The following is a 13,126-nucleotide window of genomic DNA, read 5'->3' as shown; positions in this document are numbered from 1 at the left end:
AAAAAAACAAGCAAAAATAAAAACATGCGCTATCTTATAAATGCTGTTGTAATATACACAATCACTCAGACAAACTCACTGCCATATCTAAATCCCAGTCCTTAGTCTGCAAATAGATCTGTATGAAAGTACTCCACTTGCTCCTTGCAAATTTCTCCTCACCAGTGCGTAGAGTTTCCCAAGCAGAAATATGTGCATGGACCTGCTGCACAGTGAGTTGGGAGCACCACGGGCATCTGTTTGCACAGGCTTGTGCAGCAAATTCTGACCACACAAGACTTGGTGCACAAGATCACCAGGGCATGCCTCCAAAGGTTGTACTTGCTGTGCACATACTGTGGAGTAGGTACATATATCCAGAGCTGATGTGTACAGGAGCATCATTAATTCTCATCAAGACAAATATAGCAAATCTGTGAGCTCTGCCTGGCTAATTTTTTTTCACAGGGAAAAAAAAAAAAAGGAGGTAAGCATAGTGAAACAGGTGCCTGGTCTTAAAAGATCAGAGCATGTAGATTTTGTGGTGAGAAATAAACCACCAACAATCCCATATTTGGGAGAATGTCTCAAAATCAATCAGGGAGAATCCTGCAGACAAACAAAATGAGCTTATAGCACACAGAGCAAGCTTCCCATGAAACACCAGCTCTGCAGAGCAACTAATCTTCCAAATTAATTTCAAAACCATAGTTCACTGCATTCCCCACCCCTTTAAAAACAACAACAACAAACTCTTCATGTAGCCTTTTCCAAAACATTTTTTTCCAAATTTCCTCTTCTAGTAAGAAGAACAAGTAGCACGAATCTGTCCCAATAAAACAAAAATATGATTCTTTCCTCTCTATTTCCCCCAGTAATAATTTGTTGGTTTGGTCCTGTAATGACCTGTCCATCATGGAATCCAGGCACCACAAAAATCTATCAACTTCAAATCAGTAAGGAATTTGGTTTGTGCAATTTTCCAACAGCCTTATGCTGGTAAAAACAAGGCCACTCACCTGGGTTAATGGTGATGAATTTGTTATCTGAGGGGTATTCCTCTGGAAACCTGTCATCCTTTGGAGGAGGTTTTCTTGTTGTCTCTGGTCTTCTTGGGATCTTCCCTAGGTAAAGTTCGTTGGTGAATGTTGGCGGCACTTGGGTGGAAGGGAGAGGCTGGGGCTGAGCATCTGCTTCAGTAAAACTCTCCTCAGGGTGTCCAGCCTTGGGGGCAACGTTTTGGTTTGGCTCTTCACCCGATATGGTTTTATTTCCTTCCTCCTCAGCAGTTCGGTTGGGGGAAGCCGTAGCCACACTGGGCTCTGTGCTATTGCGCGCTTCCGCGGCTGCTGTCGCCCTGCTTTTCTCCTTCTTCTCGGCATCCTTTTCATCTTCTTCCTCATGCTCCCTCTCTCCGTCCTCACTTTCACTCTTTTCATCCTTTTCCCCCTCCTCGGCTCCCTCGCTGTCCTTCGTCAGCGCCGAGTCCCGCTCTGGCCCTGGGGAGGCGGCGGCCGGGGCCTCTGTGGTAGCTACCACCGGCCGGCCGGCCTGCTTGCTGGGGGCAGCCGCCGCCGGGAGGCGGGTGGGCCACACGCTGCTGGGGAAGGAGGAGATGCCGCCACCGCTGAAGCCCAGCCCTGCCAGCAAGGTGCTGGTCACCACCGAGGCCACGGTGGCCTGGCTTCCGCTGGAGGAAGGCCCCATCCCCGTGGCCATGGACACAAAGGAGAAGGGGAGCCCCGAGGAGGTCCATGTGGAGGAGCCAGAACTGATGGGAGCCATGTCGGCTGAGGAGGCAGGAGAGGCCGTGGGCTTGAGGAGGTCAACGGCAGAAGAGAGGAAGAAAACACAGCAGAGAGCATCAGCAGAGGCCCCAGTATACTACCTGGGATCAATTTTCTTTTGCTTTCCTTTCCTTTCTACACAAATGCAATTTTGCTTTTAAAAATGAAAGACCTAAACCACCTAGATGCAAGGCCAAGCCAGGGACAGCACAAGCAACAGAGCCACACTATGGCAAACAACGCTGAGAGGAAACTTGTGTTTGCCATTTCTGAACAATCATTATCATCAAAAGCCTCTTTATTATTATCTTTATTTTACAGTGGGACCTTCTCCACCCATCTCACTGGTGACTTGTGTGTAAAGTTTCCTCTCGGGGTGGGAAAAGATTTAAAGAAGTTTAATGAGTTTAGCTGCATTGCTCACATCTCTTTAATCCTCAGAATACGTAAGTTTAAAAATACAGTATTACATAAGGGCTGTCCCAGAATAAGAGCTGTGCTGCCAACATGTGCATCCATGGCCGGTGGGTCTGCTCTGACAGGGAACTCTGGCTCTTCCCACATGCATTGTGAGGGCCTTGGATGGTACTATTTTTATTTCCTAAATTTACCGATCAGAACCTTGGTATATATTTGAAGAACTAGACAAGTAATCTACTTCCTTAAATTACATGTGGAAAAAAATGCTGAAATTCAGTCAGTTGTTTAAGGCCAAGGAGTAATTCTGTGCAAGAGCCGGGATCAACATTCCTGCTCAGACCACTTTACTGTGTTCCCTCTCCAACTTATTCAAGAATGTCTCACGTTACTGAATTCATCAGCAAGAAGAGCATTAGGTGGAAATGCACACATCATACATGGGCACACAAGAGTTAAATAGGTCCTGCTAAACCTTGAACAAGACCATAAAATGTCTATGCATTTCTGGAACTGAAATCTGTAACTTAACAGTATATCTGCATCTCTCTGCAATTCCCAGTTTCAATCAGGCCATGTAGTTGAAATACTGCAGCAAAACAAGAAAGGCTTTATCACGTTATTTTTGACCAGCTGCAATCTCAGAGAAACAGAGATCTCAAAAGAAAACCTGTGCTTTAAAGATTTCAAGCCAAAACTTTAAATAAGCATCTAAACTTTCGGATATGTATCAGCATAAATCCCTAAGGCGTTGTGAGATTTGCTTGTTGCTGGCATGTATGGTCTCAAAGCTGGACTGAGTATTAAAATTTGACAGCAGATTTTATATGTCTAGAATACCTCTACACATCATTAAACAAACATTAATCATTCAAATTCAAGCTTTGTATGCATTACTTGCTTACTAAGGAGTATATCAAACTGGAACAGAATAAAAACAGAAGCAACGTACTTATAGCAAATTCAATAGCATGAATTCAGTCCATAAATTTGATCGAACAGTTCGGTGCACTGAATACGAGAATTTTAGGTTACAGATAGTTTAAGTAACCTCATCAGGCGCTTTCAAAACTAAAAGAACGTATTCCATTTTTACTGTAAATGTATCAACATTTCTGATTCTGGAATACAAAAGCCTTTTTCAGTGACTTGTAAGAGTCTCACCTGAATTAAAATTAAAACAAAAAGTTTGTTAAGGTTTTATTCACACAGTAGCAGATAACTTTAAAGCATTGGATGAATGAAGATGCTGTGCATGAAGCCTGATTCCTGTCACATAGACTTTTGGTTATATAGTTAATAACAGCAGTTAAATTTATTTCCACAGTCATCATTAAGATTATGTAACCCCATTAAATGAACTCAATATATAGTTTGGAAGATTTTTTAACACTTGATTCCCCAGTGGTTAAGGCTCTCGGAATGCGAAGCTAGAAAGCCAAAATCCCTTCAATATTTTAGGTAGGTTATGAAACCTTCTGTGGCCGGTTTGAACAACCACCTTCCCAGGAAAGCAAAGGCCTGCTGCAGATTCACAACATCGTGCTGCCACCTGGTGGGAACGCTGCCCCAAATTACCAATGCCCATCAGCTCACTGCAGTGATTTATGACCACAACTTACCACTCCTGTTTTCACAATTCTGGTCCCCTCGAAAATTCGAGTAGTGTTAGCTGAGAAACAAAGAATAACAGCGTTTCAGCGGATAAGGAAGGGATTCAGGAATTGACAGCCGTATCACTATACAATTCTTGCTAAACAATTGCTGAATTGCTACTATTAAACCTGTCAGGAGGGTAAAGAAATTGAGGCCTGTGAATGAACTGGTAACTAACCAAAGACTTGGCAGGAAAATGTCAGAGAAGACCCACTGCATGCAATAAAGTCCAAAACATGTATGCTGGTCTCAGTCTGGAGTTAAGGCAACCTTGGTATTACTCACCTAACTTTGCACTTTTGACTAAAGAGAGATTTGTTTGCCTTTATTCAAGCCTGGTAATGCTGATGTTAAGTACACTGCCAGAAAACACATGCTCTCCTTCAAACCCAAGTTGAAAGAAATGTCCTGACTTACACAGGAAGCCAGAGCAGCTAATAATAACATTTTCTTTATGTCCTTACGATAATATTATCTTTATCACTATTTACCTGAAGTACAACTATAATCAGACTCTGAAAAATGTTTTGAAAGCTCAAGTGGATGCTATTTTTAGGTTAGATCTTGTGTACAGCCAAAGATTTGGAAAATAAATTCTTTATGGGTAGACATGGGAGGAAACGTAACATTTACTTCCACTGCAGATGTGTGTATCATTTCCACTGTTTTGAACACTGGGCTAGAGTTCCCAGACAGTATCTGTCAAAACTGTCAATAAGGATTTACTCCTTTAACTGTAAATACGCATCACGCTCAAATTTCAAAGAATCTTTCCATTCTATCATCTGCTTAAAGAGGCCATAATCAGTAATACACTGGCTTCTGACTTCTGCCTGGCACTTAAACTCCGTAACACTATGCTGAGATAATAGATAAGTAACTAAGAAACTGTGAGCTACATAGGAGATATTGCTTAGACAGGACATTTCTTGTCAGATCCCTGCTCTCCCTGCAATTCTGCTAACACCGTGGCACATGCCATGGGTACTGGAACACAACTAAATCGTGTCCACAGTTTGATATATTTCAGATGCTAAGGTCTAGAAGCCTAGGATTAAACCCCTGTTTTCCAAAAACAAAATTAAAAAAGCCTCTATTATATATACAGCATCAGACCTAACTAATGTAACTCTTTGCTTCACCTTAAGAATTTGAATTTTTAACTCTCTGCTTGTTTTGCTTTCTGTTACCCATTCCAAGGTTTACACATCTGTAAACTGGAGTGGGATGCGGTGCTCTCAGCAGAGACGAATTTTGCCCTACTTAATAAAAACATTAGCAATAAATTCCAAGGTAGAAGCAAAACTTTAGCCCTTGGGGAGAAAAAAAATCTCCTACCATATCTTGGTTTTGTCTCCTATGAACTTAAATTGTTTTGGAAATCAGTGATGTTGTGAGCATGGTAAAACCTCTCCACATTTGGTTCTCAACATGGGGCTGATCTCCTTTTCCCTTTACATAAAGCAGACACCACAGACTCATATTCTGCTATAGCTGTGCCCCTGATGCATAAACAGTCTTCAATGAATTTGTTTTAGAAAACTAATACCAAGAAAATCTCTGCATTCTCCTAAAAACTGATGAACCCCTGCCAGCAGAAAGGTGTAGGCAAAGCCTCATCATTGGAAATAGGACTCTAATAAAGTCACTGGTCACAATATGAAACGAGCATCATCTGCACGCATTCAAACATCATCTGAAATCATTCCACACCATATTGCACTCTGCAAAGGAAATGTTAAACACACACAGAGTCACTTAATGTAAAAATATGTATGCAATGTTTGGTTTTTTACCTTGAAAGAGCATAGTCTGGCTAAAGTCACTACGCATTTCATTTCGGCAAACTGCTTGAACTCTGAACAGATAAAGGATGTCAGGTGAGACATGGCTAATGATGGCCTTCTGTTTAAAAAAAATAGATATTATTCAGTTTTTTACCCCCACAGTACTGTCCACGATCAGTTTGAAATATATAAAGCATTGTGCTAACACAGGACATTTGTGCCACGTAAGACAAACCCTTATCTAAATGGAAATTTTCACTAGTCCCCTGGGAGAGGGCAAGACAAAAGTCAAACGACGTCCCTGGGATAAAGGCGATGCACCCAGACCCTGCTGACTCTGTCCATGAAAAAGACATGAACATGTCCCACATCTGCTCTCATGACAGTCTTTATGTTTGAGAGTCTGCTCTCCCCAGAAATACCTACGCCACAAATTATTTGACCTTACAGGAACTGAAACGAGGTTTCTGTAGCTGGAGACGCAAGTTCTGAACCTGGTATAAGCCCAGAGAGTCACTGTATGTTCAAACGGACTATTTTGCAACTAACTGGCTATGGCAATTTGATGCTGGTGGCCTATATAGCACGATTGCTCAGCACCCTGGGCTGGGATGTCCCTATATACTCTTACACTCAAGACACTGCCTTGCTGCCTTCCAGCAATTTCTCTGTGTTGCCTTAGACCACAATCATGTCAGTTCATGGCTTCAAGCAGACAGCACCAGTAGGTGCATAGATCACTTGAAATACCCGTAATCTCTTTAGCAAAACACTGTCTAGCTCTGTTTCAAGATGGGACAGCCCAGCTGTCTCTGCCAGAGCAATAAAGGCAAATTCCACTTTCCTTTTAAAAAGAGTTTCTTTCTTCTCTTGCCCCTAAAATAGACTAAGCTGTCATTGCCTTCCTAACCTCCAAGCTCTGCTCCACAGCACAGGGTCTCACTGCAATTTATTTCCAAGCTATCACTCCAACACATCCCCTGCATTTTTAATTATTTCTTTTACTTCAAACAGGATGCCGTCTCTGTGCCCACCTCATTTTTGCTGATTAAGGCTCTCCTCCTTATACCCGATTAAAATAAAATCTCCCTTAAGAGTGCGAAGTTATGACAAGAGAGAGGTTACAATACATCATAACCTTGGGTGCCTTTCAATAGATTCCTTTCTGATTTTGTGAGGCACATCATTCCCTAATGTGACCCAGATAACAATGTCTAGTGGGGAAATTGAAAATATAAATGGAAATGAAGTAAAAGAATCTTCATCTAAGGGAATAAGAGAAGTATTATTGTATAACTGATTGAATGGGCCCGGAGGACTGTGTATTTGAAAAAAAAAAACACCAACGATAACAGTCATTAGGAATAACACTCTGTGCTACTGCATTTTTTATGTGCGTATACAATTACTGATTTCATTATTCTAGAGGCTTTCTTTGATTAACAATAAACGGAGGCCTTTCAAACCTGAATATGTCACTTTGATTTCATATGCAGAGAACATTAAAGACCGGTACAATACTTGCTTCCACTTAGACAGGAATGACAAGCAGATCAAATCCTAAATGGAGGAGATAGATCAGTGTTTGCATCTGTGCTGGAACTGTCTTGCTCTTCCCTCTTTCTCTTACAGCCAGGCTGAGGCAGTGCTTGTACAGGGCCACTCTGCAACAATCCTCTAGCCCTGATGACACAAGTACTACAGGCAGCACTTACTGATCAGAAACTACTCCAAAGACTGCAAGGGGCTACACACAGGGAAAAGCCTGAACCCAGGAGAAGGTTTTGGGGATCGAGGATTTTAATGTGAAAATCTGTGAGCTGAACAGAAGCCAAAAGGTATTCATAGTCTAACTATTTCCTGAGCCAGCTGCTTCTCAGCAACAGTACATGAAAATGTGTCTGCAGATTTAGTCCTTTATGCACTCACATAAACTATAAATTCACACTCCAGTGTTTTGGGTAGTCTGTTAGGCAATGTTCAACTAATGACTAACATTTTAATAGCAATTCACAGCAAGTCAAATGCTAGCCTGTCTGTAATGTAACAACAGCTTTCCTCCTCTACTTCTACTGAGAACACGATATAAGGATAGCTCGACACATATGTCTGGGGTTGATGCTGTGGTTTTACCAGGTCCTTGTCACTGTCCTTCGTGAAAGTCTTCTCCTTTTCGTCTTCATTTTTAGTCCAGCTGTAGGAGATCATGTAGTTCATGATTGGAGGGTGGTAGATGGTCTCTGGTTGGTTCCAGGTTACAAGCAACGCTGTCCTGTTCACAGGCTGCACTTTCATGTTGACCGGGGGAGTGCTGCAAGCTAAAAAAGAAGAAAAATATATGAAGCTTTCCTAAATAACTGAGAGAAAACAAACAGGGAGAACTGTGCCTCACTCTAAGAGCCAGTGTTTTTTTCTTTAATGTCCTTGCCTCCAGTAACAGCTTAGGCTGCAATCCACTGAGACCAATGGGATTTAATACCACCTGCAGCTGCTTTCTGCTCTCCAGAGTAAAGGTAGAGAGAGAAACCATTCTCTGCAGGCAAGTTGCTTAGTTCTTTGACTTAAATTTAGTCCTGGCATTTGCACATATATTTTAACTTGTTTACTTAAGAGCTGTGCATTTCAACATTCACAAGTTCACTTAAATCTGAACCCCACCTTTCCTGGCACACAGTCTCCTGCCGTATGAAGGGGGTAGTCTGGTGTGTTCTGCAGGCTCTGGAAATAGTTGTAAGCTCTGAAAATGTGACGCTATTAGTTCAGTAAGCACTCTCCTCTTAACAGAGTACATTTTTGTACATGAGAAGCAATTACTTTTCATTCCTTTTTCTACATGTTTTCCTTCACAGTCTCTGAATTGTTTGTCATTAAAATATCACCAGCACAGGGAAGAGAGCCTTGATGGCCCTCAGCCATCTCCTTCTCTTAACAGGCAGGGAAACCCTCCAGCCAGCCTCCGAAATCCACAGCTTCCTAACCACATCCATAGCAGAGAGGCACAAGTTACTTCTTGCCTCAGCTGAAGTCGGTGGGGAGGTCAGCACAGAACAGCTTAACTAGATGGTGAAACTACAGCTTCTGCTTACTGGAGATGCCCAGACCCAAACTTCTCCAGGGAAGACCAAGCCCTGGCACAAAACCAGCACGAACACCTCATGTGATGCAGAGCACAGCCCGCTCCCAGCCGCTGCAGAAAATACTTTTCAAGCAATTGAAATGTGAAGGTCAAGGTACTAATGAAGAACACTAGATGGCACTCATATGCTATCTATAAAGTCCATCACGCACTTTCCAACTATAGAGTTTAGATTTTTTCCAAGCTTTAAAAATCGTGTTTAAAATACACAATTCAGGACAGACTCTTAAATTCGTTTTCCAAATATAAACCCTGAACCAAGAAAAATGACTTGAAATGATACCTAAACACATGTGCTGTGGCAAAGGAGATGGCCACTTCTGCCAGGGAAAGTCAAAGTGTCACCTAGCCCATCGTGCTGATACTGTTTTCAAAATTATTTTTCCCAATATGACTTTTCCATTTAAAGTCAGCACAGTCAGGTTACACGAACTCTGTAGCTATATATTTGGACATCATTTCACTTCTAGGGAGTCCTGGCTGTACTGAAGGGGAGAAATGTCTGTTTCTAGGCCTGGAGTTCCAGGTTGGTCTTGTAGCTCTGAAATACTCAAATAGTTAGGGTTCCTAAATAAAAATGAATAGATGTTGTAAACAACAGTATTACCATTGCAACAGAAAAACACCTGACAAATGTATTTGTGCAGTTACAATTCACGTTTCGTAGGCAGTCTGAACAAAAGAACATATATTGCAGAAATATGCTTGGGCAGGCTTCGGTGTTTGCTCCTGTCATGAGTGGTGACGATCTTGCAGTTTTGCAGCAGATCCTTCTGCTTAGCACAGAAAGATCCAGCAAAGCAAACAAACCCTGCAGTATCTCATATCACTTGCTTGTTGACCAAATGAGTAAAAGTTTCTACTTATGTTGAGTAGAAGGGACCAAAACTTCATTCTGCTGGCAACCTAGCTCGGGTGCTGCGGAGCACGGCTGAGAGGGCACAGCTGAAAGCAGTCACAAGGATTTACAGAGCTTTGTGAGCCTCGGTGTGCCTCTCCATGCTCACCTCTTTCCTCTGAGTTCTCACTTACATCACCGTTTATTGATAACTGCACCAATAAATCATAGCTGCTCCCTTTGAAGCCCTTTTCATCACAGAATTACGCCTCAAAATGCTACACCAGCCTTTACTGCTCCACCTAGTCAAATCCAATGGGAGACAGAAGCCCATAGTGAAGGACTACCCAGACCTAAAAGTCCTATCCAGTCCTCCTCCGTGGGGATATTCAGAGATTATATAGTTAAAGTAATCATGCATCAAATTGTTTTAGAAATAATTCAACCAGATACCCTTCAGGACAGACAGAGAGATCTACCTGAATTGCAGTACCCCCCTGAACCATCCCTAGTGAGCTGTTTTTCAGACAATGACCCCAAGCCACCCTAGGGAGAGGAGACTGCCACGTTCTCTATTCCACACCACCCTTCGCAGCCAGCATCAATGCAATGCCGAACACCTCATACCAGTCAGGAGAAAGAAGCAGGTATATCCGAAGGGTAAATAAATGGAGACTCACAGGCTCGAAGTTAAGACACCCTCCATGACTGTGCATCCTGATCCAAGAGGGATACGAGCACTCTAGGCAGCTGAGTGACTCCAGTAACTTCCCCGAGACGTACACTAATGGGTTTTGACTGGGGCCACTGCATGACTGGGGCAAGCTGCCTTCACAGCCAGCTACAAGGAGATTGAATTTACGATACCTGCTATTTCACAGTAAATAACGTTACAAACTTTTTATGACTCAGTACGACTTCGTTTCAGTAACTCCAAGGCACGTAGAAGAACCTGATGTAATTAAGTAATAACCAGCATTTTCTGCTCAGCCACTTTTTTTTTTTCTTTTTACAGTTTATGAATGGGCAAAAAAAAGAAATCTTTTTTATAAAATGAAACATATGGTTTTATTAATTTAACCAAACCTGCTCAGGACACAGTGGAATAATAATAAAAAAAAAAACTTGATCCAATAATTCAATTTGATGATTTAATTAAAGAGATACATAATAATGTAGCAAATGTCTGAAAAGCAAGAAAAAAGTGCAATGAATTGACCATTTATAAAACAACTGGCATTTTCCACAGACCTAATTTTCCTTTCAATATTCTGTGTGCCTTGGATTTTCTGTAGAAGATTAAAAGAATTGCAGGCTCCTCTTTTTTTTTTTTTTTTAATGCTAAAGAGCGTCTACTGATTTTACAAAATGTGCAGCTGAAGAACAAACAGATGCAGAAAGAGGTTGGGAAGCCTGCATGTTCCTCTGGATTGAATAAGATTGCATTGAAGAGAAACACGAGTGGGTTTTTTTTTGTTGTTATTTTGGTTTTGTGTTTTTAAACTGGGCTACATAAGCAAAGAATCCAGTGAATTCATGACTGCTTGAGGAAAAAAAAAAAAAAAAAAAAGAACCAAACCCAACAACCGGCAACATTTCACACTGAAATAGCAAATCTCAGCTATTTTTAGGTAAAATATTACTAACGCTCTATTTTAAATTCAGATCCTTCAGGATAATAAAAATATCGAGGGGGATTTCAGGACGACTTTCCGTGCTATAATGCAATCCAGAGCAGAGACACCTGAACCGGCTCTGCATAGGTGCGGTGTGATGCCCGAGCCACAGGTCACTGCTGGCCTCCTGGAGGCGGAACAGCCTCGCGTGGGCCACAGGGCTGCACCTGAGGGGCACTCACCAGCATGGACATTTGCAACACCAGGGCCATGCCATGCAGCAGGCTTTGTGTGGAGCATGTCCTGGACCTCTCCGAATAAAAACCCCAAAGCTCACCAGCTTACAGTCAGTCCTCTTGGAGATAACCCAAACTGGGAAGCTGGCAGGCACGCTGGCTCTTGCTTTTCGGAGAAGTCCTGCAGAAAAAGGAGGGCTGCAAGGGTGCATCCGGAGGGAAGCCCTCTGACCTGACGTAGCGGCGTTCCCAGCTGTCGGCCACATGGGGGGCTGCCTGGCAGCCTGGCTGTGTCACTTCACTGCAGATCAGCCTGCCCGGGAAGGCCGGGGGCAAGCCAGCATCTTGGCCAGCCTTGTCCTCCAGGGCTCACTCAAGCCTAGAGCAAACCTGTTTGCCACTTGTGGACAAATGCAGCATGCTAATACGGTCCTAAACATTGGCCAGGCCAGCCATACAGCAGAGAATTATTTTCTTCATGTTAAAAACATTCCAATGGGCTGGAACAAACAAAATTAATTTAACAACTCCACATTCATCTCTTCCATAATTTGATTTGTATGTTGTATTTGGCTACGTAACCTCCACAAGGCTTTCCTAACTGAAGCCCGATAAAGCTTAATCCAAAAGCTCCTGGCAGCTCCATTTCAGAGAGATGAAAGACAAAAAGGGGGCTTATTGTTTTGCAAAAATTAACCACTGATATTCAGATACACCCATGACTGCGGAAAGGGCATGTAAGAGATTATAACAGCTTTTTTTTTTTATTTAACAAAAAAGCAGTTTTTCAGAGGGAAAAGCAAAACCAGCCAAACTTCCTGGGTTTCATTATGCTTTTTGCATATGCTACCTACGGTTATAAAAAGAACTATTTAGGGAAAGTTTGACAGAGCACAGGAACTGTATTTTGGATTATTTCTTGTATATCTTCTCCCTGTACCGCAGGTGCCTCATGTGATGAATCCAGTGGTACTGGGCTCAGAGGGATTTATAAAATCCTCTAAAAATGTTCCAAGTTAGCTCTTCTGTGCATAGAAATGTCACCACTTTAAAGGCAGTTATTTCTAGCTATGTTCTTTTTCCCTCTTTTGGAAAATCCCACTCTCTCCCTCATGTCTCAGCAATACAAAACTGCTGTTCCTCTCCCTGATGCCGTGGGATATGCATTGTGTGGTAGAGCTGTGACATTTTTCTTGCACAGAAAAGCACTGTGCCAGTGGAGTCCTCAATCCCTTGTGGTGAGCTGGGCAGGGGTCTTCTGAAGCCATTCATACACGGAGGGAGGAAACATCTGCACCGGGATGTGCCCCCAGCATGTTGCTGGCTCAGGAGTGCTCAGAGGTAGCTAAAATACAGGGATGAGGGGCTTGTATTGCTCAGGTCTGCAGCTGCTGGCCATAAGTGAGAGGGGCTTCACTTCTCCTTTTTCTCACCTGTTCTGGAAATGCACAGGGACTGGCGGCAAGAAATCCTGTTCCTTCCTTGCAATGAAGGAGTGAAGCACATGGTAGATAGGGGATTTCTTCCCACAAGGTCAGGAGAGGAGAAACTGAGAGGCCAATACAGGGGTTGCAACCCTTCCTTTCTTCCCCATAAGGGCAATCAAGTTGGTGGCCAAGCTCTCGGGGCAGAGAGGGTGCTTATTTCCCCTCTGCCTCAGCACTGGGAAGGAGC

At 42.7% G+C, this 13,126-nt stretch overlaps 1 protein-coding gene across 3 annotated transcripts in view; it reads right to left on the bottom strand.

Annotated features, from left to right (window-relative positions):
- Positions 1-13,126, bottom strand: part of PTPRG (protein tyrosine phosphatase receptor type G) — a 402,944-nt gene that overhangs the window by 77,113 nt on the left and 312,705 nt on the right. For all 3 annotated transcript variants that reach the window (XM_040569169.1, XM_040569170.1, XM_040569171.1), the window contains 4 exons: positions 7,760-7,944; positions 5,636-5,744; positions 3,806-3,855; positions 999-1,794 (listed from right to left, as the gene is read on the bottom strand). In XM_040569169.1, the coding sequence (XP_040425103.1) occupies positions 999-1,794; positions 3,806-3,855; positions 5,636-5,744; positions 7,760-7,944 (1,140 nt within the window). The remainder of the gene's footprint in view (positions 1-998; positions 1,795-3,805; positions 3,856-5,635; positions 5,745-7,759; positions 7,945-13,126) is intronic.

This window comes from Cygnus olor, chromosome 10, assembly GCF_009769625.2.
Source record: "Cygnus olor isolate bCygOlo1 chromosome 10, bCygOlo1.pri.v2, whole genome shotgun sequence".
Taxonomy (NCBI): domain Eukaryota; kingdom Metazoa; phylum Chordata; class Aves; order Anseriformes; family Anatidae; genus Cygnus; species Cygnus olor.
Note: the sequence above shows the minus strand (reverse complement) of the source record. Positions and strands in the feature narration are given on the sequence as shown.